Source organism: Prinia subflava, chromosome 5, assembly GCF_021018805.1.
Source record: "Prinia subflava isolate CZ2003 ecotype Zambia chromosome 5, Cam_Psub_1.2, whole genome shotgun sequence".
Taxonomy (NCBI): Eukaryota; Metazoa; Chordata; class Aves; order Passeriformes; family Cisticolidae; genus Prinia; species Prinia subflava.
Window position 1 is genome coordinate 1209039 of NC_086251.1, and position 20875 is coordinate 1229913.

The 20875-nt window shown below is 43.4% G+C and overlaps 1 protein-coding gene across 3 annotated transcripts in view; it reads right to left on the reverse strand.

The window, feature by feature from the left end:
* The window catches only part of ANO1 (anoctamin 1), a 73680-nt gene that overhangs the window by 16260 nt on the left and 36545 nt on the right, over positions 1-20875 (reverse strand). For 2 of the 3 annotated variants that reach the window (XM_063397527.1, XM_063397529.1), the window contains exons 4-16: positions 20487-20585; positions 19367-19518; positions 18138-18192; positions 15678-15729; positions 13126-13191; positions 12572-12627; positions 11047-11088; positions 7971-8035; positions 7232-7366; positions 5809-5969; positions 3151-3233; positions 1531-1542; positions 642-713 (exon numbers count right to left, since the gene is read on the reverse strand). In XM_063397527.1, coding sequence (XP_063253597.1) covers positions 642-713; positions 1531-1542; positions 3151-3233; positions 5809-5969; positions 7232-7366; positions 7971-8035; positions 11047-11088; positions 12572-12627; positions 13126-13191; positions 15678-15729; positions 18138-18192; positions 19367-19518; positions 20487-20585 — 1050 coding nt within the window. The remainder of the gene's footprint in view (positions 1-641; positions 714-1530; positions 1543-3150; positions 3234-5808; positions 5970-7231; positions 7367-7970; positions 8036-11046; positions 11089-12571; positions 12628-13125; positions 13192-15677; positions 15730-18137; positions 18193-19366; positions 19519-20486; positions 20586-20875) is intronic. The other variant, XM_063397528.1, reaches the window with a different exon arrangement.

The following is a 20875-nucleotide window of genomic DNA, read 5'->3' on the forward strand; positions in this document are numbered from 1 at the left end:
AAGGAATTCCAGCTCCCGGGGAAGGGCAGGGAAGCTGCTTGTAGGGATTGCACCATCCCTTGGCAAGAGGCAGTGGCTCCTGGGGTGACTGGCAGCACCTTTCTCACAGGGATGGAAAAAGCAGGTTCAAGTGAGCACTGCTCGTTCAGTGGGATAAAAGGGGAAGCTGTGGTTTTAAAAGGCAGAAAGTTATTGCCAAAGCTGGAATTCAGCGTGGAAATCAGAGTTAGTACTCTTCATTAATGTTTTTATTTGCAGAGAAAAGTCCAGCAAGACACAGAACTTCTCCTGAGAGGCTTTAGGTACTTTTATCGCACAGAACAAGATGTTACAATTTTCTGAAACTCGATTAATTAGTTTTCTCAACCTTGATTTATTAGCGTTAGAGAAGCACCTCTTTGATGAGGCTGAATTAATTTCCCTGAGTCACACTCCTGAATCTAATTAGCAAAGGCATTCCTAGATTTAATCAGGTCTTGTGCCTGGCAGACCCCGAGCAGCTCATGTATGGATGAAGGCACCTGGAATTTAAACACAGGGAGCATTGACTATTTTTTTACCTATTTCTTAGTCTTGGGTCACTGCCTGCTGTAACAACCTTCCTTTTCATAAGTAGAAAGAAATTTATATTTTTATCATACCTCTTTATGTTTGTGTTCTTTTCTCAATGATTTTTCTAAAACTTTCGCTTCGTATTCTGCTCTTGGATGATCCTGTGAAAGAAATCATACTTAATAAAAAAGCAACATCACTTATTTTCTCTGTCAGCTACAGATGAACTCTCTGCAGGTCGATTTCCTGATAATTTCTGAGTTTTCTAACTGAATTCCAATTCACTTGGTAGGTCCTTCATGTCAATTGATAGTTGATTGTAATTTTAAAAATGTTAAATCCCGTGTCTAGAGCAGCAACTGCAGAATGAATTGGACAACAACGTGCAGTGCTGTGTAGATTAAATTTAATATATAAGATATGCAGCACAACCTGCAGACAGCATGGCTCATGATGCTTGGATTTTAGTTACCTCTATTTTGGATAAAAGTTAAATGCCATTAACTAATTTCAGTGATCCTCAGCTCATTGAGGGGATTAATTTTCTGCTGTAAGTATGCAAAATGCTTGGCTTTGGGATCCCATGAAATTGTCAGTTGGGGTGTTCCCTTAATTCTGTCCCGGACACCATCCACAGATTCTCCGTCTGCATTGCAGGAGAAAGTGCAGGAAGCACTTGGAAGTAAGAGACAGCCAAAAGGTTGAGGAAGATTGATGGATTCAGAATTCCCGAGAATTACGCATTCATAAAAGAGTCAGAATTCAAAGTTATGCATCGGATGGGAAACAGAACGGAGCTGAAAAAAGTCTGAACAAGTGGAGAGGGGAAGGGTGTAAAGGCAAAGCAATCAGTGGGAGTTCCAAAGAAAATCTGATGCTCGAAAAAGGAGGAATGGAGATCAAAAGATGGCATTCATCAGTAGACATGGAATAAAAAAGGTAGGAGCGATTTAAAAAAAACAAAAATGTTTTCCAAACCTTGACTGCCTCCTTCAGGAAACCAGAAAAAACCCACGAAAAACAAGAAAAAACAAAAAACAAATAAACAAAAATTTGATTACTGAACTGTTGCAGGTCATATTGTATTTATATATTAAAAGTTACATAAAACAAACATAGGTACAGTGGGTGGTTAGACACTACCAGAGGAAACCCAGTCTATTCATGTTCCATATTAATTAACATTACTGCAAGTATTCTGGGAAGTAGGCATCCCTAAAAACACCAGAAAATGAGATACTTGGTGCTTTAGCATTTCTCTCAAAACCTTGATCATGATTCTAGGGTAAGTTTCTCCCAAATCAGCAACAGGAGCATCTTAAATTCCTGAATTAAATTCATGCTAAACCCATGACTGTATTATTTATCACTGACCACCAAAACCACGGAATAAAATACACGGAATTGACAGCTGCTGGTCTGGCTGTGCAGAGCTCTGAACTCAGACACTGGAAAGATACACTTAATCCTCTCCACTTTCATGGATGCTAACAAGTTACCAAAAATAAAGGAGCATATAGCATCCAGGAAATAAATCCCTATATTCTCCCCCAGAAAATAGGTCTGGCCAGAGCAGAGCCCACTGACACAGGGCACCTAAATATATTATGGAGGAGATCAACATATTAAAGGGAGATAATTCCAAGAGAAGGGCTCTGGGAGCGATGGCCATGCCAGGCTCAGGAGCTGCGGGGTGTCAGAGCCAGGGAGGGCTGCTGGGGCTGGTGTTTCACGTGAGCAGTGTTTGTTGTGGATCTATTTAGGACATCTAGAGACGTGACAAGGGAGGTCATGCTGCTTTTAATAACAACAGCAGGGCAAGGCTGGGGGCTGGGACTGTGCTCTGCTCCGGGAACTCTGTCTCCTTTATTTTCTGGAAAGCGGCAAAATCGAAACCAAAAAGGTGGGGAACAGTTTCTCAGTTGAGTGAGAATTTCCTCTCCTTTCCCTTCTAAAACTTCACTGATTTTGAAGAACTGTTTTCATACAGATTTGGCCCTTTTCTCCCTTATGCTCTTTAGCAGATTTAGTATAAACCTGACCAGGGATATTATTATTTTTATTTTAACCACTGCAAAAAACTCCACCACCTCCACACCGTGTCCCTCCCCATGCCTCAAGCCCACATGTCTGGCAATGCATTCTGAGGTATTTTCCAAGTCAGGGCTTGATCCTGCCTCGTTAAAGTTAACAGGAATTTTTCAGTGCTTTTTTTACAGCGCTGTAACTTTATCACCTTCAACGCACTCGTTTCTGATTTACAGCAGCGTGTGATGAATGAGCTCCTTGGCTCTTGGCACCCTGACTTCAGCCCAGCACAAGGTCTGAGCTGTATATTCCATGCCTACACTGCTAGGTGTGACCCCACTGCACACTTCAAAAAAAATTAAAAATCACATTTTGTGGCTATACAATTACGTTCCCATGGCGACAGGACCAGACTAGTCATGCCCTCGCTACAAAAACCTCAAATGGTTCATGTATAGGGATTTTCCTTCCTCCTAGAGGATGGAACCCTCCCAGGAACATGAGGCACAGTCTGTGAGGTCAGGGCAACAGCAGGGGGGAAGGCAAAGAGTCAGAACTGAAGGGACAAACCTCCTCCTCTTCAAACCCAGTCAGGTCCCACCTGTAGTTGAGGCGCATCTGTTTTCTCTTCCAGTGCTCCATAAAGGTGGCAGCTGAAACAACAGTTTAACATAGAACACAGATTACCACAGAACTCCATTTCTCTTTTCTTTTATTCAGCAGTCAGGTCTGGCTGGGAAACACCCATGTGCCAGGAGCCAAAAGTTTTACCCAGGTGAGCTGAAAAAAGGGCATGTTACATCCACAGCTTCATGTAGGAAGATGCCTGCAATTTTTATGGGGTCTAAGAAAGCCAGACAGCCAAACTTATTTAAATATTTGTATGTGTGAATAATGATATTATTGTCTTCAACTGCATATAGTTTCATCTAGGAGTCCAAAAACCCTGAATCTTATCTGTACAAAACAGGAATGATTTCCCTTGTACTGATGGCAGAGTTATTCCCTCAAAGATATCAAGAGAAAGCATTTTTATATCACTATAATTGCATCCACCTAGTGGCCACAAGAGCATGGTTGGCTCTAATCATCCCATTCAAACCCCAAAACTCCTGGGAAACTGCATGAGGGTAGGTGTCAAAGAGGAAGCCTTGGAGAGTTTTAATCATTAAAACCCAGCCATTTTCTTTTGGATGGAGAAGGCTCAGAGAAAATAAAAAAAACCTTGTTAAAGCAATTCTTGAGTCCCCATGAATGATCCCAGTCTATATCAGTCTATCTGCCCCTGAGACCGAGCGAGTTCTCAGAGGACATATTTAGTTGCTGGGAATACACCAGTGTTGTATAATAAATAAGTGATTATGAAAGAGGCAAGTGTACCAAGAAATGGTGTTCCCAGGGGAGCTTCCCACAGTGAGTATTAACAGATGTGCTCAGAAACGTTCGTGTCCAGAAAAAACAGAGGCAGGGAGAGGGTAACAAAGTTGAACAGAGAGGAAAGGACACCCTCTTGACTGGAGCCAGGCTGGGGCCGTGACATTCATTCGCCTTCCAAGCGAAACTCTCATGTGGAAAAGCTACAGCTGAGCCCCTTCACAAGCCACAGGCTTCCTGTGAATCAGGGTGGCCAGAGCTGTGTCTTGAGAGGGTCCCTGCCCCAAGGACCTGGACCTGCCTCTCCTCTCCTCTCAGGACTCGGCCGTTCTCACGCTGGGTGGGGGCTGCAGCTGCCATTTACAGCCACAGATATGGCAAATGAACAAGATGTGTGCTACTGGAAATCTCTGATTTGGAGCAGGGCAAAAGGAGAGGGCAGTGTCTGGAATGCTGGGTTGTTGTGGGAGCCCTGGGGGAAGGTGCCATGCTCTGCCATGAGCACCTGCACTTTCCTATTTCAGCTGTGTGTGAATTTAATAACACTAATTCAAAGCTATGTGGAGCAAGTTCTTAGTTTTCTAGTTGAAAAAAAACCTTTTTGAAACAATGTTTGTTTTATGTGGTATTGCACCACAATACAGCTCCATGTTGACTCCAAAGAGCTTGAGGAGTTTGACATCCCACTTCAAAACCCTCTCAGATTTTGTGCAGGGCCCAGGACCTGGCTTCTGCCAATCTGCCTTACTTTGCACAAGAATGTAAATAAAAGACTGAAGAGACCCACAGTTGCTTGCTTTGGAAAGGGAGGCAAACTTTTACTTTTTGGACAAGAGGATAACATGCCATGATCCATGTGGGGCTCACAATAATGGAAAAGGAGGGAGACAGACCAAAGCTGACACTTGACTTTCCTCGTGGTACTTGATAAGCTCTCAGTGCTGCATCTAAAACAATGCTATCCCAACCACAGACCCTGGCCAAAAATTAAAATTAAATTACATTGATTTGTACTTAAATCAGTTCAGATGAAGGGTAGTGTACAAACAGTTCCCTATATACTGGAAGAGCTAAAAACTCAGGGTGTACTATTAGGATGGAATATAATCCAGGTTATGTTAATTTACAATGAGGTGTACAGGAGGGCTTGTGCTGCTCTCACTGCTGCTGGGAGTGTGTGGCCATCAAAGCTCCCCCAGAGCCCATCCCTGGAGCAGGGAGGGGAGAAGCCCTCCACAACCATTCCTGAAGACATCCTCACAAAGGTTTCAGGACAGGGTTCATAGTTTGACCCAAGTGCTCCAGACATGCCCAGTAAGGCTCAAATCCCTCTCCACCACTGCTCCTCTTCCCTTGCATGATGCCTGCCTGCTGATAAACCTAATTGCATCTCGGAGCACACTCAGGAATCAATGCTGCTTTGTCCTGAAGATGCTAAAGGCCATTACACTTCCCCCCAGAGCCCTCCCCTCTACCCCAGAGTACATTAATACATTTCTTCTGTAATGTTCTAAAGTGGAAGCTGGCTCTGCAAAGCCTTTTTGTTTTTTTTTTTTGGCAAGCTGTGCAATCCTGTTAATGAAATTTTGACATACCACGCAGCAGTTTTATGACAGATGCTTAACAATTTCATTTGCTATTCAGCTTGAGCAACTTTTTGAATTTTAGCCTCCAGTCCAGAATATAAATTTGGGTGTGACAGCTTCATGGGAAAGAAAAAAAAAAAAAGGGGGAACCAGAAAAGAAAAGGAGAAGTAAATAATAAATAAAAAATATAGTGCTTTATCTCCTCTGTTTCTTCCTGTTGTACTTTCAATAATTAAAAGCATAACATCAAGGCATAGATCTTCTTACCCCAGAGAGCCATGAAGACTGAGAAGAAGACAGTTGCAGGGTTATCAAAGAGATGACTGGCACGGGCAGTGGCACAGGCAGAGCTCATCTTCCAGTAACTGCACGTTTTGTCACACAGGGGACACATGGTGATGTTGTTTCTCTGGTCACACATCTCCATGCTGCAACAAAGCCACAAGAGAAGGGAAAAGCATGGTGAGGACAGGTCCAGCTTGATGCTCTGCTGATCTTTTCTCCTCTGGACAGCAGCTGTTTCTGTAGGATCATTGGATACGATCCTACACCACTGCAGGGGCTGAAATCCTCATGTAAAGCTGTCTCCCTCCCTCCTTCCTCCCCCAGCTCTATTCCCATTCCAGAGAATAACAGGGAACATTAAGAAAGCCATAAGGCTCAGTGCTTTCTGCTCTAAGAGCTTACAGAACCAAATAAATAAAAATAAAACAAAACACTCTTGTTTTGAAATGCAAACTGCAGTGGTAGATAAGGTACAAGGGAAGTGCTGAACATCAAGAGACTGGAGTTCAACCAATTTATCTCCTCCATGCTCCATCTGTGAAATAGCAACAGTGACCCTCCCTTTGAATTTCTTCAACTGTTGGAAGCACTACAAAGCAATCTTAATGAAGAAAAAAAAAATTAAATCTATTTTTTGGTACCCATTATCTGCTCTGTTATTCAGGGCTGGTGCTTGTTGGACAAACCCTGTAATTTGCATCTCCATCTGATGATGCGTGCAGGGCAAATAATGCAAAATCAGAGGGCTTTAAAAATGTTTCAATACAAAACCTGCTGAGAGATTAAAAGTAGGAGGACATCCAGATTTTGTTGATGTGATCACAGTGGCTTATTTGAGGGATGTGCATTCTTGATGCATCTCTCTGTCACACAATGCCCTCCTCAGCACTCTGCTGGGAAGCACCAAACCCCCTCATTAGCAGAATTTTGCTGGTTTGTTTCAACATAATGATCTGAGTTTGGGAAAAAACCCAACCACCTGAGCAACCGGCCAAGAATTATTTTTAGGACATCAATGCAAACTCCCCAAGTCGTATTAACAATGAATGCTAATGAGATAGAAATGGGCTGTTCTGTGTCCTTGGGAGAGCTCTGAGGCTTACTGGAAGCTGAGAGCAGGGGGGCTGTGGAGGTGGATTAATTTTAAGCACAGCTTCCAAGAGATGAAGCGTGAGGATGGAGAGTTTTAGGAGCACACCATGCTGCTGCATCAGCCAGCTGGCACAGATGGGAACACGGATCGGGGCCTTGGGATGTGGGTGGCACAGGACAAGACCCAGGAACAAGAAATCCCAATTTCAGCTGTGCTCAGCCTAGATATTACTGACAAAACTCTTCTAAAATCAGGCAACTTGGAGCTTGAAGTGCCCTCCAACAACAGAACCTATTTGTTCATCCATTTTACCTGGGTATATTCTCATCCACAGTTGCACAGCCATAGAGGAAAACGATAATCCCTACAATTGAAGCTGGAATGAGCATTTGTGTATAAACTCCCAGCCAGGCAAAATATAGCCCGATCTTCTCTCCAAAGTATTTTCTGAAATACATTTAGAAAAAAAAAAGAAAAAGAAATGAGAGAGAGAGAGAGAGAGAAATGTTTCCTATTTCTTAAAATATAACATGGTTAAAATTATGAATCACATCTGGATTAGGCATGGAGAAAGTAAGATGCGGTGACCTGTGGGAATTTTTTTCTTCTCAGAGAAGAAGAAAAATGTTTCTTCTTTCTCATGATGCTTGGAGTCCATCCAGAGATACAGGCACCCTCAAAACAAGTTTGTCTCACTGGTCGTTTTTTCCCCCCACTGTGCTTTTGCTGTGCAAATTGGTATCTTTGGACCTTCTGTGAATGAATCCTCTTAAAAAGACGCCTCATTTTCTTCAGAGAGTCTCAGGTCTTACCACGAGCAAACAAAATTAGTTAGAAATACATCCCCCACAAGCTTCCACGCTATGTGGGATATATCAGCACATTCTAAACTCACAGAGAACTCTTTTTCTCCTGGTGAAATTCCCATTCTCTGGAATTCCCTGGGGGGTGGCACTGAGGGCAGCATCCCCCTAGGGGCACAGGGGCATGAACATCCCTGCAGAGCTTCCCCCTTCCCGTGGAAACTCCACACCGAGGGCTGAACTCTCACCTCACCAGGTCGATGGGCTGGTATTTATAAAACACTCCGTAGCTGGCCCACTCCTCACACAGCAGCTGGAAAAACAGAAAGGCAAGAGAGGAAGGTGAGAGCTGAAGCAGCCGTGGGTTCTCCCTCGGCCGCGGCAGCCCGCCCTCGCCACGCCGCGGTTTCGCGCCGACGCACGCAGCCTTGCATTAAATATTAAAAGTAAATGCAATGGTTTGGCGTGCTCCAAACGCAGAGGGATGGATTCCAGCACGTTTCAAGGCTCCTCAGAGCGGGGCTGAGGGATACCCACGGCAGAGACTGGGGCAGCAGTGCTGGTTTGGGACCCGCAGGCCCAGTCGCCCTCTGGGGAAGAACCTTCTCCTGACGCCCTCAGCCTCCCCTCACACAACTTCAGGCCATTTTGCTACCCCCAGCAAGAGGTGCTGGGCTGAGGTGCCTCAAAGGCTGCGTTTAAAGTATTTTTCAGCTTTAAATCACAAGAAGCCAGCAATTTCCACTCTTCCTTTTTTTTTGTCAGGATGTGGGCCAAGGAAAACAACGATCCCCGTTACTGATTTGCAAAACTGAATGCCTCTCAAAAATAGGTTCCTCTGAGACCTTCAACTTGTCCTTTATTTTGTAAAATGTATAAATAGTGCTTCTCAAACCTGACTTTTTTCCCTCATTCAGTTCAGCCAACAGAGTGAAATAAGAAATTAAACTCAATGGGGAACGAAGACTGAAACCAGTATCAGTAGAGGGAGGGCAACAGGATTAATCTTTTTCCTAGACCAAACAGGATGTTATTCCCTAAACCCCAGGCTATTTTGTCATGGGAAATTTGACAGATGTCAAACTCCTACATGTCTCCAGTGAAATGCAGCAAAAAAAAAGAAAAAAAAAAGGGCAGACCAGAGCCTGGCCACTGCCTATGCCCACTCCTCCTGCTCACACTCAATCACAGACAAGTCCCACGGCAATGTTCCTACAGCAATTTTGGAATTCTACTGCCAAACCATTAATAGAGAATTTCCAAGCTGAACTGCTGTACTTATATAATGGTTTAACTCAGTAAAAAAACCCAAATACCAAAAAACAAAGCAACTTCTCAGCTTTTACAGAAATATGACATCAAAAATGTAAAGTGGGCTGTGGGTTTTCCCTTCTGCAACCCCAAATCATTCATCAATATTCATTTCCTTACAACAGTAAGGGCAGGAACTGAAGCTTAACAGCAGGCCTTTGTTAAACAGCAACATGCTTGCAAATTTTATTTTTATTCCTCTTTAGGTTTCTTTCAATCCCGTTTTCCAAGGCCAAATGCCTGTGTCTGGGAAGAAATTATTTGGGACACCTCCACATCCACAGCAGCACTAGCTAACTCCCTTCTTTTTATATATATTTTTAAAAATTTATCTTTAAAACTAAGTTTATGCTGGAAATTAGATTCCTTTTCTGTGATCTAAGCTGGCAAGCATATCAGGAAAACACTAAGCTGAGGAGATTTTGCATGAGTGCCATGTTTTAGTTTTGTGCAACTCGAAACCAGATTTGTGCCTAAAGTACAAATTAATTATCTCATTTATCCTGACATTTATCAGCCTGATATTCAAAGCACAGCTTCAAAGCCATGATTAGAGGAGATCAGCACACTAGACCTAAATATTTACTTCATTTCTAGGCCTCAAATCTTTAATTTTCTTGTTAAAAAAAGGCACAGGCCTGGCCTAGTACTGGATAAGATTAAAGAAAGCTTCGAGAAACCAGAAGAGACATGCCAAAACACACCAAAAGATTATTTGATGGAACTAAAAGTCAAAAGCCAAGGTAAACACTTCCAAACACACAATGAACTTGTGAAATTAGTGAATTTGTGAGGTTTGAGATGTTAGCAATGAAGAAGATAATCTGGACACTTTCAGAAAACATAGACTTTCATCCTATTTTTAGTTAAGCAATGCGTTGCTTCATAATGCAAAGACAGATGTGTGGTATTTTTAACACCAATCAATAGAGGGAGGGAAATAACATTCCCTGCCTTTTGATGAGCCATTTGCACCTGAAGGAGCAGCACACTGTCAATTTTGAGAACCTATTTTTAGATATAAAGCCTGAAGGTCTTTAAATCTGTTTTTCCTACAACCTCAATGTTCAGAGCATTTCTTTGGAGGGGAAAAAAAAATCTTGAGACAAACAGGGCAGGCAAAGTTTCAGGTCTGAAAGCCCAGCATATACAACACTCAAATTTAGTAGCTCCTCCTGAGAGAACTGGTTGTCACCTCTCCACTTCAGTTTTTGTCTGATGCACAGACAAAAGCCACCCTTCTTTGGGGAAGTGTGATGGGGAGGATGCAGTCACTGAGTTTTGAATTTAAGAAATCAACATTTCCACAAAGGGTGGAAAATTTGGTTTTTCGCTCATACTTCCTTACTATAAAGTGCTATTTCCTACGTAGGAAAAGCACTTCCTTAGGATAATTCCTGCTTGTTTTACCACAGTGAACAAATCAGTCTTTCACTATACAGACAATAAAACCACAATTTAAAGCATTAACTTCAGCAAAAAGTGATGCAGTGCCTCAGTGAACATCCACAGGGCAGCTTCTGGCTGCAGAGCACACATTAAAACATTGCTGAGGACCTCTTATTCTTGATAAATATTCAATATTTCTCTTTCCCAATCACTTTTATGCTTATGTTTTCAACTGCCTGTGCCTCCCACTCCTCCAATTTTGATGCTCATGCCATGGAATGAAGCAGAATTTATGCCCAATAGAGAAACCAGAATATGCCTGAGCATACTCTCATCAGAGCTGGCCTGAAATTACATCACCTGAACTTTAGGAGGAGTTATTGTCAATATTCTTACCAATGAGGCATGAAATGGATCATTACTGCTGGGTGGTTTATACACATCCACACTACATTCCACATTTGGGCAAGTTTAAATGCTGGAAAGAACTTTTTTTCTTAAACTTAGTGCCTTTTTGCAGCATTTTCTGTGGGATCTTGGCAAAAACATCCAGATTCCAACAGGTGACTCTTCAGGCTCAGGGATTCCTATGAATGTGTTAAACCCCCCTGTGCATCAACTTACTTTTCTGTCATTGGGCTCCACATTTTCACCTTCATAGTCACCCTTTAAAAAGAGAGAGAAAAATCTGCGTCATCCAGCGGGCTGTGCCAAGAACTGCTCTGCATCCTGCATACCCACGTCTCCCGCTCACTTAATGCATCAAAACCAGAAAAAGCAATCCGTAAAATAACGCTGTATTTTAGGAGCCCATTTGTCACGGCACACTTTGTCTTCTGTCGTTGGGCACATTAGGAAGGAGCAATAGTGTCTGTCATGGGGGGGAAAAGGAATGAATAAGTGATAAAGGTGGCCTAAAAATGTCAAGGGGAAGGATGCGGTATTGCCACGGTATTTGGGGTTCAGCTCAGTGCGCTGCAAAGGGAAGAAACCAGCTGAGAGAGCTGCTCCCTTTCCAGGCTCTCCAAACACTCAGGGCTGATTAGATTTGAGGCTTTAATTTGGAGCTATTTTTTGAGTAAACTAAGCCAATAAATAACTTCTATGCAAGACTATCAGCAGCTGTCTGAAGATGCGAGGCAAGGACAGGAAGAGAAGTTTATTTAACCTTTCTTTCTTGATTCCTACACAGCACTGCTGTAGTTTGAGAACCCTGACATGTATGACAAACATCAGGCAGACAAAGAGGCTGCTCTTCTCTTGGGTGCTCCAAGATAAAGCTCTCACAGTCCCACGTAAAACCAGCGTGAGTGTGAGGAGCAGAAAAGCAGAAGACACACTTCGTCCTCAAATCCTAGGCTGGAAAAGCAGCACTGGGCTCCACAGCCCTTGGACACTCACAGTCACCTCAGGAGTGAGCAGCATGACTGCCAGTCCCTCTGACATCTGCCAAGCTTTTCTGCAGGCTAGGAGTGTGTGTTTGCCAGTTCTAGCTGCACCCTGAACCTCTAAACCAGAAGGACACCAGCACCCAGCTGTGTGCACCTCTGACAGCATGGGGGACCCTGCCTTGGCTTGAGTGCCACCAGCATTCCTGAGCTCCCACTGACCTGCTGGATGAGCACCACAGCTGAGCGCTCTCTTGACCTCTCCCTGAGCTGCTCAGAAGCAGATTCCATCAGCAGGAAGGTCTGCAGTCACAGCCAGCCCCACAGAATATGTGACATCAGATCCTTGCTCATGGTTTTCCTGGTTGCACGGGCACACAGCTGCTGACACCTCCGCAGGGAGATGTGGCCAAGGGAACAGGCTACTTGGTGCCTTGGGAATGAATGTGTTTCCTGGCACTGGTGCCAGGGATCTTGGGGCCAGAAGGTCAGGAAACAACAGAAGAATTTCATTTGCTGAAATACTGCAACAACTCTCCTAATGTTATGTTCAGATTTACGAACATCAGATGGAGAAGCAAGGTGGGGAATTCCTTAAAATCGAGCAGAGGGATGGAAACAACCTGCAGAAGTCACTGCAGTCGTGGCACAAGTGAGAAGAAAGGCAGTCATGTTTGGGATGATGCCACCAACACGTCACACACGAGGGATTTCTTGGTGACAGACAGCAGACATGTAAAATATATTGCGAGATCACTTACGTCATGCAGAGGATATGCAGCACTGTAAACTCCATTGGCAAGCAGGCTGGTGATCCCTTGAAAAATAAAGACATACTAGTTATTTATAATTTCAAGGTTAGACAGCCTCCCTTCATCATCTTTCCTGGAGATTTCCCTCAAAATAACAGCCATTTGATCAGATAATGATTTTGCTGCCATCTCATTCCTTTCCATGTAGTTTCATTTTTAATCATATAGGTTATTATACATGACTCATTTTATGAAATGGAAAACTGCAGAGAGCAAGAGGAAGTCATATATATTTGAGAATCAAGAATTAGAAGCCAATGACTTGAAATTAGTCATTAAAATAAATTACATTTTCTGAAAAGTCAGTTTGATTTAAGGGCAAGCCTGAAGATTTGAAAGTGTAGCAGAAGGCTGGATCACAAGGAGAATTATGGCTGGGATTGATGGCACAGGGGAACCTCACATCCACACGCATCACCCGCGCAAAGTTTTGAATTCAGGTTTCAGATTGATCAGAGAAATTGTAGGGAAAGCCTTTGCGAAGACCTTGGCGTAATACTTACCATATTTACCACATTTTCGTCTTTTATTTAAAAGGGCAGTTTCCTTCTTTCTTCCCTCTCCTTTCCCTGTTTACACAGCCGTTTATTAGTGACATGCATGAGGCTGAAAGCAATGAGTGCTTCATCTATGAAATGTCTGTGGCACGGGGGGCTGGGAGCAGTCCTGCCTTTCCCAGGGGTGCTGTGGCTCCTTAACCGGGGCCAGAGGGACGAGTGGGTGTGGAAGTCTGAAGGAGCAATGCACCATTCCCAAAGGTGGCTGGACCTGGGCCTGTGGAGGGCTGTAGCTCATTAATTCCCTAATGTTCTTTGCTCCTGCAGCTGCTGGCTTTAATAGAGCTACTTCCAATTCTGGAGGAGTCGTGTCACCCATGAAAATACATTTGGGGATGGAGTGAACTAGTTCTGGGTGCTGAGTCAGAGCTAAGTCAAGCACTCATCTTTGTGCAGGGCAATGGTGATTAATGCCAACTGGAAGAAAATAAATAGATATATATATATATATAAATCCAGCCACTGGCATTGGGGAGGATTTGAAAAGACTTAAAAAAAGAAAAAAGAAAAATGAGGTGCTCCAGTGTGCTCCTTGCTGCCTGTCAGTTCATGGCTAATAAAAGAGTGTGGGACTGGGTTTGAAGGAACAGTGACTATGAACCAGGAACCAACTCACTGTAGAGTAATTTTTGATTGCTCTCAAAATGAGGATTGTTCAAGTTCATTAACATTTTGGAGATACTAATCACCTGCTGGAGGAGCAGCTCCAGGAAGGCTCAGTATCTTGCGGTGTCATTAATTTTCAAAGCCCTATTTAAGATTATACAGGTCTATGAATTGTCTGCAAATGTTTCCACACTCCTGGCAGAAACAACCGGTGAGCAGATAAATTATTTTTCTAGGGCGGTGAGAACAGCTACATGGTCCCCCTCTACTACAGGTCTGGATTTAACAATGAAGGCAGATTCACACTTTCACAAAATTTTCCTAATGAATAACAAAGGCTGCAGTGTTCCCCTGGGCAGCTGCTTTCTTCCTGCTGGGCAGCAGTGCTGCAGCATTATCTGTGTTTGTTCAAATCTGTTTGCCACCTCTGCTGGGTTGTAAGCCAGCATTCCAGCACTGGAACAAAAAGGAGCTGATTAAGTTATGCTAGGCTGGCCTGATGGCATTTTTATTAGCAAGATGGTGTGGCCTTGCCAGTCTCAGGTAGAAGAACCATCCAGGAATCCTAACACTCTACCATCCATTAGTGCCTTCTCTATTCAGCTAACCCCTACTGTGTTTCCCATTTCTCAAAAAAAAAAAAAAAAAAGGTTAAAAAAAAATCAACTCCTAGGCAAGAATTCAAACTGAGCTGCGTGACCTTCCCCTTTCAAGAGTCCAAAGATGTCATTTCCAGTGAAAATGATCCAGCACCAGACTTGAAAAGGGTCTTAGAAGTCACAGAATAATTTGGATTTCCCATGCTACAGAGAGCAGTGCTTCTGTTAATACTGGCTGGACACCAAATTTTAGTGTATATAAGGAGTCAACAATTGTGCATTGTATGTTGTTACTTCAACACAAAAGTCAAAGCATGGAAATAATTTGTGGCGTAATTGTTCTTCTATTATTTGATGTCTTTCTAAGCAGCTGATGGGTCAATATTGAACAGAACTACCTGTAATTCAAGTTCCTATTGTTTTATTTAACTGCTTATAAGCAAACAAACGCCATAACAGATTTCAACAGTTACCAAACATTTTCTTCCATGTTCACACACTTTTCCCACTTTGGGAATTCACCCTTCCACCTTATTTGTTTGGATTTACCATTAACTGTTTGTTAACTTTGGTCTCACAGTATATCTGTGTGTCATGGATGGAATAAAGTATGTAACAGCTGAGCAGGATCAGCTGCCAGCAAATCTTTAGGGTGGCCTGATTTGCAAGTCATCTTTTTTAAAAGTTTAATTCTTAAAGCACAAACTCTAGGGCTGAAATCCTAAAATTCAGGGAACTGAAATCCTAAAACTTCACATCCCCTGACTTGCAGCACCTGCTCTGAGGGCTGAGGTGCCCAGTTCCAGTGCAGGCCTTGGCCCCTGGCTGTTCCAGGGGTTCACCTCAGTTCCACTCAGGACAGGCATCACTCAAGACCATTCCACTCAAGTCACTGGAAAACCATCCCCCTGTAAAATGTGGGGTTCCTGCTCGAAGGAAATGGGCCAAGGCACAGAATTCCACTGCAGTTATTGGATTTTATGGACATACCCTCCTCCCTTTTAGGGAGTGTAGAACACAGAGCACATCTCATCTGCTGGTTTATGTCACCATCCATCCTAAGTCACATCTGCAGGGGCCACATGCTCACTTACCATTTAATCTAGAGTTTAATCTATAAATTCACATTTGAAAAAAATGTCAAACAGCTGCATAAATAGAATCAAATTTCCAAATAAAACAATTATGCCCACATACATCAAATTAGAGAGCAGGGGAAAACCTAAACTGCACAGCCATTTTTTTCAATACCTGAAAAAGATATTGATCTTAAAGCTAAATAAAGTTCCTTACCCATGCTGTATTTTGCTTTGGTACATGTTGTTCTTTTCAATATTTCATAAACCTACAGAAGCAAAAGAAAAGGAAGGGTTACTTCAGACACCGCCAGCGAAAAGCACAATCTTTTTTGTGTGCAGCTCAAATATTGGCCAAACCAAGATGCTGATGAAGTCATCATTCTTTAATAAAAGTCATGGTATTCAGGAGAGCGGGGCTCGCAGCTCTCCGTGCTGTGCTCTCTGTGCAGGAGAGAGGAGCTTAACTAAATAGTCAGCTACCAGGAGGATTGATGGGGGCAAACAGGGTTACATCTACCCCCTGGCATAACAGAAATGTGATTTTTGCTCGTGTTAGCCATCGATCAAAGCTCAGGGGTGTTCTTGCACCTGGAGCAGCTCTTCCCTCGCCTCCGAGGGCGCAGCTGGCTGCGTCCCAAGGCGCCGAGCAGAGCCCCGGGCTCCCAGCGTGTACACAGCACGCAGCCGTTTATCAAACTGGACTAACACAGGCTGACCTTAACATCTCCCAGCCTGCCTGACCTCGGTGGCAAAACAGATGTATTTATTTTGGGATTTATTGCATTTATTGTCGAGTAACCTTTGCACAGCTCAGCAGGCTGCCCGCGAGGTTCAGCTTCTGGCTGCTGCCGTGCAGCCGTGCTCTCCGGCAAGGCGAGCAGGCAGCACAGGGAAACGTGGAGCCAAGGCACCTCCTGCCCACTGCCTGGCCTGTCCGGGGAGCTGGGGACTCTTTCCCAGCTCCCTAATCCGTGTGCTAACTTGACTCTTGCCCAATTCACTGGAGGAAGCAAGCGAGGGCATCCGGGGCAAGTCCCACGGCTTGTCCGTCTGTCGTCTTGTAACCCCAGTGCATTAAAGGGCTGTCACAGAGAGACTTCCAGTTATATAATATATATTTTTTTTATTTTCTTTTTTAATAACTAAAAGGTCTTTGGCTTAGTTTCTATTCGTCAAAGACTCACGGGTAGTGACTAGATTCCTGTTCATTTCGCAGTAGGCGGAAGGGTCAATATTTGCACTGTGGTTCAAAAATACATATGAGAAAGGCAGGGGAGAACTTTAAGAAAGAAGAATACAAACAGCAATGCACACAGAATAAAATGATGTTGGGAAACATTCAATATGTTCTTCATTACTGGGTGATTTGCAGGGATTTCACACAAAGCAGCACAGCACCAGCATTATTCTTATATGCCCAGTGTTCCTTCAGTCATTTAAAAACCCCTTGTCCCTCCTTTTCCTCTCAGCCTCTGCTCTGAGCTCCTGTTTCAGTCCATTTTCCAGTCAGTCTTGCTCATCCTCTTGTCTCATGGAGCCATTTTGTCTCCCTGCCTTGCTCAGCCTGTCATGAGTTTTAACTCTTCATTTGTTGAGTTCCTTGTACTTAGAAGATTTTTTCCCTATACATCTGGACATACAAAAGAAAGCCTGCAAACAAAACCCAGGCTTTTTTTCCCCCCCTCAATCTCAAGTTAAAAGTTCTATTTGCAAATAAACCAAATCAATATTTGCCTTTTCCTTCCCCATTTCTGTGCTTCTCCATCTGCCTCCCCTGGTCCAGCTCACCTTGCCCCCGTAACCCATCAGTGCTCACATCAAACCCTGCTCTTCAGGCTGGCAGGGAACTACACTGTGGAACAGGATGGAATTCCAGAGCAGGAAAGGGAAGCTGGATATCTTACACCCCTTATCACCACAGCAATGCAAGGCAGCCATGACTGGGATATAAGCTCTTTTGGAAATCATCCCAAAAGGCTGATGTTAAACATAAGATGAAAAGCACGCTGGCAGTCACATTCCAAGGCACCAGTTGGGAGCAGTGGAATGGGGCAGAGAGTCCCTGTTATCCTCTGAAATGTGCTGCAGCCAGGGCTGCTTGGCACGGCCCCTTCCAGCTGCCCTGGGTGTCACACGAGCTGGCCTTTCAGTTCCTCCTTTGGTGGCCATAAATGAGGCTCCACCTTCTTCCCCAACTCTATTTTATACATCAGATAAAGGCCATCAACCTCAACACTTCCAATACCATTAACAAAGAATTTCCCCCCAAAACTATAAATTATATTCCCTGTAAATACCTGGCCATTTTGTTGGAATCTGTCTTGGGATATTTAGCAGCATTTTGCAAAAAGAACAATGTTGAGTTACAAAAAGTTAAACCACTCGTGGGGGCAGGCAGCTGGTGGGCAGAATGAGTGGTAAAATCTAAATATTCCCAGGTGGTGATATCTCTACTAAGAATATTACCCAGGAACCAGGAAGAAAATCCATATTATTTTCCAACCTGTTAGCATCAAACACTACTCACCACTACATCTGGAATTATTTATAATTTCCTGATGGCACAGGAGATGCTTGGCATTTGGTTAAGAAAGATGAACAGGCATTGCACTAAAGCTGTTAACATCATGACTGAGGCAATATCCATCATAAATTATTTATAGGCAGTACTTACTATAGTGCTTCTCGTTTTACTGTCGAAGAAGGAATCTTTGTCAGACAAATCAAATCTGTTAAAAGATTAGAAGGAAGCCCATTAGGTTAAAAAAAACCAAAACAAAACAAAAGTCAATTGACCCCTTCAATATTTTCATTTCTCCTGGGGATCTCTCAGAGCTCACATTAAAGAACAGCTTGTAGAAACCCTGTTAAAAAGCAAGTCCAACCCAACTCCCACAATGTAAAGAGGCTGCTTATACATTTCACTGGTTTTGTGTCTTTGTGGGCTTTGCAGCACAAAAGAGAGCTCATTTAAGTTGAACCCCTGACTGCTGCTGGCCTCGAATTTCCCCTCATCATCTTCAATTTTCCCTGTGAGGCTGCAGTTTCCTCCCTCATTCAGCAGAGACACAGGTGGTGTCACTGGAAAAGCCACCTGCAAACAAAAGTGTGAGGCCCATCCTACACTCAGGAGCACCTTCTGGACCTTCTCTAAACCTCCAGGAACATTCAGCAAACACACAGAAACATTTCCTGCAAGCCCAGGGACAGGCCAAGACGTCACACACACTGACTGGCCCAAGCCCATCAGTGGATGAAACCCTAAAAACCCTGTGGAGGAGATGCTGCCCCAGGACTGCTGCGTGTTCCAGCTGGCACATCCATAAACACGGCCTTCAAAGCCACTCCTCTGGGATGCTGGCCAGGGAAGAGCAGCAGCAGAGCAATCCAGGGCAGGAGAAGCTTTGGCTGGGCTCTGTCTCATGATTTTTCCCCTACACCCACATTTACAGCTGTTCTTGCTGATCTGGGATCAATGGCAAAGCCACCTCTGACCTCACAGCACTTCAAAGGCAAGGCCTGGTTGGCACTACCTGTGCCAGCTGCCCACACCAGATATATGAAATTATTCTGAACTTTATCAACCCACATCTCTGGCTACAAGTTTGACTGAGCATTTTATTTGATGTGGAGAAGAGACTGTTATAAACCACATGATAAATCCCCCTTTTGGCAGCCTGACAGGTGAAGAGTATGGTTATACAGATGCACATTATATGCCCCAACAGCAGCTAAAGCACACAGGGATTTCTCTGCAAAGGCTCATTCCTCAACAGTGAGGCAAAAAAAAATCACCCCAAAAAGTAAATTTACTGCAAAATGGAAATATTCTTGGCAGCAATGCCCACCAAAGTGTTGGTGTGCATGTTGCCTCATGGACATTTAGGGAAGGCTGTCACTTACAAGTGCTGCTTCTCTCTGGAGAAGGGGTAGGAGAGGCGCTTCACCGTCTGAGGTTTGTGTTCTGCCACTTTTGGCTGGATGGGCTCCGTTATTTTCTGAATCACAGAATTAATCTTCTTCAGGAGGCCGTGGGTCTGGTTGATCTGATACATCTGAGTGGGCAAAGAGGGGAAAGAAAAAAAGCCAAACCAGTAAAACCTTAGTGCTTTTTGGTTATCCACAGGTCAGAGTGAACTGTAAGGAATAAACCAGCAATCAGATAAAAATATCACAGTAAGCTATTGAGGAGTGTGGTTTACATTCTTGGAATCATCCAGAAAGAAAGGGATGGGAAACTCAAACCAAGGGTTAGGGAACCACAGCATGGCAACAGACTTTTTCATCTAATTGTGCTTCTGATTAAAATCCCTGGTAAGTGAGGCAATAATGGGGATTAATATGAAATCCAAAGCAAAAGTGTGGTTTTAGTGTTGTAATAAATGATGCTGGGCTTGGAGACTGTCTCTTGTTCCATTATGGACTTCCCTGTGCAGTCTGGGACCTGCACTTATTCTGTGTTTAAATATTAATCCATCTCTGAGCTGTGCTCACTGAGCAGGTAGCTATCTATCTATCTATCATGGGTGATTTAGAATTGATGAAAATACACTGTCATTCCTTTAATGATATTTCAAATATTCTGAAAGGTAATTTATTTTGTGGTAGAGTGGCCCCAGCTCCTGCAAACGTGACTGACTGTGTATATGAATAGTCACTAAACCCAGCGAGGCAAATTCTTATCCTTGTGTTCCATTTTAGCAGCCTTCAGGTGAGAAAAAAAGATGTCCAAAAGGCACCCAGAAAATTGAAACCTCTCCTTTTAAAACATACTGAAGATGAAATAATTCTCATCTTGTACAGACAGTGGGAGCAGCCAGAAATTCTTGATTTCCATTCCTCCTTTCACTTTTTCCCCCTGCTGCCCCAACCAAGTACGTTTGTGACTTTCCTTTCTGGTGCACATCAGTTAATTGTTTTTAAAATGCTCGTGGAAAGAGGAGTCTGCATTTGCAAGGTGCTCTGAGAGGAACATATGTTTAAAGTATGCCTTCATGAGGAAGATAAGAAAATCAGCACTCACCTTTTTTGTTGGCATCTTGAGCTTAAGGAATTCTGCCTCTCGACACAATACATTCCAGGGTGCGTGTATTTTTACAAATCCAATCCCATGGATTTTAGTCTTAAAAAAAGAAAAAAAAAAAAGAAGCAGGGGAACATGTTACTGATGAGAGGAAATTAAATACATTACCCCTTGTGATTCACACATATTTAAGGAACAAAAGAGTCCATTAGGGCCAACATGATACATCTCGTTTGTTTGAGAGAGTTGGTTTCTAACAACAGGACCAACACTGAACACCTCACTGTGCTGAGCTGCTGGGGAACATGTCTCAAAAAATGCTATTGTCTCCCAGAGCAATTACCACAAGGTTAAACAGATAAAAACTGTTTGGGAAATAAAACCTAATG